This window comes from Nansenia antarctica (genome assembly GCF_963989245.1).
Source record: "Nansenia antarctica genome assembly, chromosome: 13".
NCBI lineage: Eukaryota > Metazoa > Chordata > Actinopteri > Argentiniformes > Microstomatidae > Nansenia > Nansenia antarctica.
Genome location: NC_137683.1, coordinates 13,760,343 through 13,767,842, shown reverse-complemented (window position 1 = coordinate 13,767,842; position 7,500 = coordinate 13,760,343). Strand labels below are relative to the sequence as shown.

Here is a 7,500-nt window from a genome sequence, read left to right as displayed (position 1 = left end):
GTGTGTGCGTGCGTTTGTGTGTCTCTCTCTGTGTGTGTGTATGTCTGTGTCTGTGTGTGTGCGTGTGTGCGTGCATGCGTGCGTGTCTCTGTGTGTGTGCATGCGTGCATGCGTGGGTGTCTCTGTGTGTGCATGCGTGCGTGCGTGCGTCTGTCTGTCTGTCTGTCTGTCTGTCTGTCTGTCTGTCTGTTATGAGGAGCGGAAGCAGTGGGAGAACAGCAGGAGAACCAGCCAAACCAGCAGCTGTCTGGGACTGGACCGACTGGCTCCACCGCGCTGGAGTCTACTGAGACACTGGTGTGGGTTACTCTGCTCATTAATCACACACAGCAGACAGCACATACTGTACGTACAGAAGAGATGAACACATATAGACTGTCCTCAGAGCCAGAACTGTTTAAAGATACAGAGTCAGTGTCATGACAATAGCATCAGTACGGTCCTGCACGCTGACTTGTCTCAGTTATGTAGGCGACGCGTATATGGATATGAGTAGAAACGTAGAATCAAAGGAACTCCATGTATGGTCTTCAGTTAAAGCTGTAGTGATGTATAGGCATGCCGACTATACACAATGTTCTACTCAAGAGTGTGTTGTTACTACAACTAGTGAACAATGACAATTTAGGAAAGATAGGGACACAGGAAGGTTACATAACCAGAGCTCTAGTCCAACACTGAATCATTCCTCTGCCCCCCCCCTACCCTATCCCCTCATCATCGCTCTGTCCTGGATGGAGTGTTGTACTGTTTTAGGCTGTTTTAAAGACTCAAGAACTCGTTGTATAAATGTGGCTGTAGTAACACCTTAAAACAGGCAGGGGGCGTTTTTTCAAATGATTCTAGAGCCAAATACAATAAGGAACATTTCATTTTCACCTGGGAGACGAGGAAAATAGACCCTCTAAACAATGGCAATGCGTCAATTGAACTCCGACTCTGAAAGGTCAGTGAACAAGATGAATCATTGAAGATGATTCTGAGAGAAGGGAGGGGATAGACGTGAATGATACAGAAGAAAAGGTAAAGGATGTTCATAGAAATCAGAGGGGGAACAAGTGAAGAGAAAAGAGAAAGAAAAGAGGAGTTTCCCCTCACAGCAGGTACACAGCTGCTGGTGAGTCCCACCAGATGTGTTTCCATGACACCCACCACATAACCACCCGACCACTCCTCACACAACTGCATGCACATGCACACACACGCACGCGCACGCGCACGCGCACGCGCACGCGCACACAGACACAGACACAGACACAGACACACAGACACAGACACAGACACACACACGCACAACACCGAACATTATCTGTCACCTTACATCAACTCCACAGAGAGTATGTGAGCCACTCTCAGGGTCGTCCAAAGTTCTGTCCTCAACTGTAGCTTATGTCCATGACGATTGTGTTGCGTTTGTTATCATGTTGTGTCTGGAACCAATGTTTCCAAAATGGAAATTATTTGAATGCATTATGCAATAGAAAACAGCAGATTTGTATTAACGTAGGCCTTAAACTGCGTAAAAGTCAGCTCTCAAAAACAAGAAAAAAAAGCTAAATAATCTGCCAACAGAACAGGAAAATGCCAAGATTTTCTTAAAACCAGTCCATCAGACACAAAACAAGCATATTTTGCCTTGATTTAAGACATTGCATCTTACTTAGATTCACTTTCTTCAGTGTGCAAGCAAAGTTTTTATTTTTGCACATGCACATTTGCAGCCCTACTTCAATCCACTGGACAACAATGTTGACAATGAACAATGAACAAGTCAATTACTGTACCTGAAAATGTAAATAGTTCCTGTTCTAGAAAAATCATTACTCATTCAACCAGAGTGTTCATTAGAGATGTCACGCCCTCCACTTCCACCTAGTCTGGACCAGTACCTCCCTCTCTACCTCCCTCTCTACCTCCCTCTCTACCTCCCTCTCTACCCCCCTCTCTACATCCCTCTCTACCTCCCTCTCTACCTCCCTCTCTACCTCCCTCTCTACCTCCCTCTCTACCTCCCTCTCTACCTCCCTCTCTACCTCCCTCCCTACCTCCCTCTCTACCTCCCTCCCTACCTCCCTCTCTACCTCCCTCTCTACCTCCCTCTCTACCTCCCTCTCTACCTCCCTCTCTACCTCCCTCTCTATCTCCCTCTCTCCTGGCTGGCTGTCTCCGTCTGTTAGTGTGTGTATGTGTGTGGGCGTGGCTCAGGCTCCTGAAATGACTCTTCATCATCTCCACCCGCCCGGCCATCACACCTACGGTCCATCCAATCCTCCATGCTCTGGATCTAAACCCCGCTTCCCATCCACTCATCGTCAGATCGTCGTTTGTTTCTACAAAGTAAATCTCTCTGTCGGCCGCCTAACGGCTCTTTTGATGCTACGTTTGTGTATGTGTTTTTGTACCTTGTCTACTCATCCACCTGCCTAGCTGCCCTGTCTACCCTACCTGCCCTGACTGCCTACCTGCCCTGTCTGCCCGCCCGCCCGCCTGCCCTGTCTGCCCTGTCTGCCCGCCCGCCCGCCCGCCTGCCCTACCTGCCCCATCTACTAGTTCATCTGCCTGCCAGCCTACCTTACCTGGCATTCCACCCTGCTTCCCCGTCCCCTACCTATTAAACACTAAAACACTAAACATTAAACACCTGTTTATTTGACTTATGCGTCCTGACGCTGTGCGTGTGCGTGACTTATGCGTGTTCTGCGCTTGGGTTAATTTCCTCTGACCGTAACATGAGAGGTATGTTCATCTATTCAGTGTATCATAACACAGTGCATGTCCACAGAAGCTTGCTAATAGAGAATGTTGTCCTTACGTTGTACTCTGATTCAATCTGAAGACAGAATAAACTATTATCATCTAATTGAAATTGTCATAGCAGAAATATGGCAAAACATTTGACACTTTGCCAGTGTTTTGACTTGGTTTGGTTATTGTCAGTGACACAATAGGGGGTTAACCCATGAATTAGTCCAGTAGTAAAACAAGGAAAGAGGAATGACTCAACAGTCAATCATTCTCCCATTATTCGACAAAACAGGAAGTACAACTCATCACAGCGGTTTGGTGGGTAATACTTGACTGTTACTCACGTTTATACACACACACACACACACACAAACACACACACACACACACACACACACACACACACACACACACACACAGCTGACTCACCATGTCTTTGTCATCAGCCACATCAGACAGCACATCGTCCTGGTCTAGGATGCCCCCGTCTCCATGCTCTAGCCGGTGGACTTGGATCCAGTAGCTTGGGTCCTACAGAGAGAGAGGGATGAGATCTGACATTAGCATCTAGGCCAGAGAGAGAGAGAGAGAGCAGGGCAGCCTGCAGGCAGAGGTGAATTTGGTTCTCACTGGACCGTGTGTTTGCAGGAAGAAAGCTGAATGACTGGTGTTGTTTATTGCAGGACGATATATAAATGACCTGGTCGATCCAATTCTCTCCGCAAGCAAAAGAATCTGCCACATCACATGTCCCTTCAAACAGCATACACAACATCACTTCCTGAGGAATCGTTCCTGCAGGTAATCACAAGTCACAAGTGTTCCCTGGACAAGTACAATAGTCAAACATGAAACGAACAACAATTCATCTGAAATATATAACTTTTATTATATATTATTATTATTATTATATTGATTGAACATGGAATTCATCAGATTATTGAATGAATGTACTGCTCACGTACAGTATTTAGATAACATGCAAGCTTTTAGGCCGAGCAGAGAAGAAAGTCATGTCCACATGAAGATGATTTGAGTCGAACATTCATCAAACAACAATATTTACCCACCCGCCTGCTTTTCTCTCTCTTATCCCTGAGCAAAACTAAATTGTGCAAGGTTACAAGGCGTTAGGGGCTCTCTACCCTTCCCTCTCCCTTCTCTTTCCTGTTCCCTCTCCCTCTAAACTCTTGGCCTCTGTGTAGGAGGAGGTCCAGTGCATCAGCTCCGTCTCTATGTGTCGTCATCTTCATAGCACACAGGTAGTGAGGATAACATCACACAGGCCAGAGTTGATGCCAAACATTTCAGCTCAATTCTCCCATATCCATGTTAGGAGTCAGAGTTAGGACTTTAAAAAAGACTATGCAGCACTGTCTGTGGTTAAATGCCTTCATGCACATTGTTGGGCTACTTTTATAAACTGTAGTGTGGTTAACCAGCCTAAATGGTTCCAATCTCAAGGGGAATGACTGTGTGGTATTTTTCTTCCATGCGTGGCTATTCGAGGGGAAGACATAAAGACATGAACAAATCTTTTGTACCCCAGTTCTCTCAACATTAGAGAGACATGTGGCATAATTAGTATTTAGGTTCTGTAGTCTATAGGAGATATTTTGCGTCGTACAAAGACTAGTGCTGAGATTAAGACAAAAATGATCCAAAACCGACTTGACCAGAGTTGTATTTTAACAATGGCGCTCTTTTGTTTAGATAGGAATGAACAAAAGCCATAATAACATGAAACGACGGGCGCTACAATTCCATTGAAACCAAAAATTGTAAAAAAAACTGGTTGAATTCGCTGCAGAGCCTGGAAGACATTTCAGGCCACAAACCCACTACAAGAAACAGTAAATCAAATCTGGACACATTTTGATCACACATTGTGTTCGAGTCACGAACAACTACATCCCCATCAATGAAAGGGATTTGAAATCAATAAAAGCCTTACATAGACTAGAAGCAGAGCTTAACCTCAAAGGTCAGTGATGGAGAGGGAAACATATTTGGATGAGAGACTTGAGTCTCCTTATGTCTGCAGCCTCTGCTCCAGCTGTGAGTCATGGGAGGGCTCTGTAGTAAGGGCTCACAATGCTACTGTGGTGTAGCTAGAGCATATATAATAATAATAATAATAATAATAATAATAATAATAATAATAATAATAATAATAATAATAATAATACATTAGACTTATATAGCACTTTTCTAGACACTCAAAGACGCTTTACAAACTGAAAAGATTGAGCAGTAAAATAAAAAGAAACAAAAAAAATTGATTAAAGAAAGTATAGGGGTCTAATTAAGTGTCTTTGTAGGACAATCTACTATACTGCAATTACATCTAGATTTCGGGCGGAGAAGCGCCGAACAAGCAACGTCAGTGTCCTCTCTCGACCGGCATTTTATATAATATAACATACATAATATCATATTATAATTTTTAGATGACTAAATCTAAATCTAGGTGTCTTTGTAGGACAATCTACTCTGTATAGGCCTACTGCAATTACACCTAGATTTCGGGCAGAGAAAAGGCGAACAAGCAACGCCAGTGTCCTCTCTCGACCAGCATTTTATATAATATATGTCATATAGGCTATAAGTCATTCAGTATAAGGGGCGTGGAGGACAGGGGGTGGGAGTGAAGGTATGTGCACTCTGGCCATTAGCGTACCCCGGTGAAACATGCCCCCCAAGGAGAGGCAGCAGTGTACCCCGGTGAAACCTGCCCCCCCAAAGGAGAGGCAACTGGCCACACACTGAGCACACAGGAACACACACAGGCATACTGTATGGATATCAGGTGCGTTCCATCCTTACAGTTTAGCCTCAGTCTGACTTTGTCCAAACAACCCCAACCCTCTAATGACATCAGACAACAGGAACAGGGCAGACCGGTGAAAGCGAGCGACTTCCAAACTCTTCTATCATCCAACCCTAAACCCAGAGGTGCCTGGCGAGGAGGGTCTTGATGACAGATAGCCATAGAATTCCACAGAACACACATAACCGACAAACAAGGAGCCTATTGTAATAGGTCCATTTATATTACTGTAAAGCACCACAGTTTGTGGAAGGACAGGGGGTAGAGTTGACACAAGGTTAGATGGCTTGAATGGTCAACCCACCGCACGTCTATTCATCATCAGAACGTTCTGGGGGGACTAAAACAACATCTTTAAGCATGACTAGGTTCTTACACAAATATTTCTTCTTCCTGTGAGAGTCGGTCAAGGTTAAACCTGTTTCTGTCTCACAGTTGCGTACAGTGAGTATTCTTTCCCCAGATGAACAAGTTCAAACATAGCAGAAGTGAACATTGTCTTACTGGGGATTCAATACCTTCATTGTTCGAAAACCACCCTTTTTAAAAGAAGCATCGCATCTAACTTCGTTTCGTATTGTACGAGTAGAGCATCCAGTTAAAAAGGAGAGTGAGTGATGTTTCCTGAGATCCCTAAAAAGGTTTTCACAAAGACCTTTAATTCCTACGGGAAGTCGGGAACTAATGTCCCCTGTAACAATGTACTTATTTCTGAAACAAAACCACAAAAACGACAAACAAATGTGTCTGTTAAAAGTTAATCACACAGTTGGAGATGGCTTTTGTGGCCAGGGTTTTGAACGGGACTGGGTGTTAGCTCTCTCCACTGACATCCACCACTAGAATGACAGCAAACATGTCAAACCTGACGTGGAACACCCCCATAGTGAAGAATCACAGTCATAACACAGTCAACCAAACAATGAATAGACATGGTCTCACAGCGAAGGGTGTCGGATATCATTGGGGTTTCAGTGGAGCATTGAGGGTGGGAGCACCCCTCGGAGAGGAGTAAATCACACAGAGTATATCTGGTTCCCTCTGTTGAACCTTTAACCTGTTGAGTGACCTCACTACCCTCCATTCACTAATCCTCCAACCGGCAAACACTGCCACAACCATTGTCGGCTTTGTCTCTCGCCAGACGACAAGTTGCCTTCTTTTATCTTATCCTAGGGTGGAACACGGGGAGGAACGGTACTCGCACACTTATAACACACAAACCCTCAGACAATGGCTCTCTTCACCTTATTATCAGTGTCATTGTGCTGGAACTGCTTCCAGTGAGGGACCACACAAAGACTCCTCTGGCCCTGAGAGTGAAGGGTGGTGGTGGGGGGTGATAGCGGTGGTGTGCCGTTGCACAAAGAGGTGATTCACCACCCAACGAGGTGTCTGTGTCAGACGCATGTTCAAGGGCAGCAGGGTTGCTTGCTGTTTTAGCAGCTCCAGAGAATTCATCTAGACAACAGGGGAGGTAAGACAGAAACATAGAGAAGGCCCGGGTGCTGACAAAAGACGGTTGTTGATTTGAACGCAGATCTGTGTGAGTCGTCTGAGTAATGAGATACTTCTCAGAAGCCAACGTCTTCGTCAGCCGACAAGAATCTGGGGAATTCGGAGAAGATCCTTGAGAACAGAGGAGGACAGAAAACATCATCACTTAGTGATGCAACTTTCGCCAGCAAACGTGTAAGGAAACCCCACAGAACAAGAGAGGGTTGATGAAGGTGTTTAGGTCTATTAGCACCTGGAATGCTAACAGACAATGTCTGTTCTGTCAGTGGAGCAAAGCAAAGAGGTGACAACAATGCACTGTGTACATCATTACTAAACAGGGATATCCGGAGAAAAAAAGGTGTTGATAACTTGATATGGCCAAAGACCATATAGGCCTATTCATTCATTGTGTAAATATAGGCTAA

General features: G+C 44.9%; 1 protein-coding gene across 1 annotated transcript in view; it reads right to left on the bottom strand.

Annotated features, from left to right (window-relative positions):
- pard3aa (par-3 family cell polarity regulator alpha, a) overlaps positions 1-7,500 on the bottom strand; it is a gene marked incomplete at both ends in the record, with an annotated part of 345,696 nt that overhangs the window by 302,729 nt on the left and 35,467 nt on the right. The window contains one exon of the mRNA XM_080544006.1: positions 3,175-3,276. Coding sequence (XP_080400132.1) covers positions 3,175-3,276 — 102 coding nt within the window. The remainder of the gene's footprint in view (positions 1-3,174; positions 3,277-7,500) is intronic.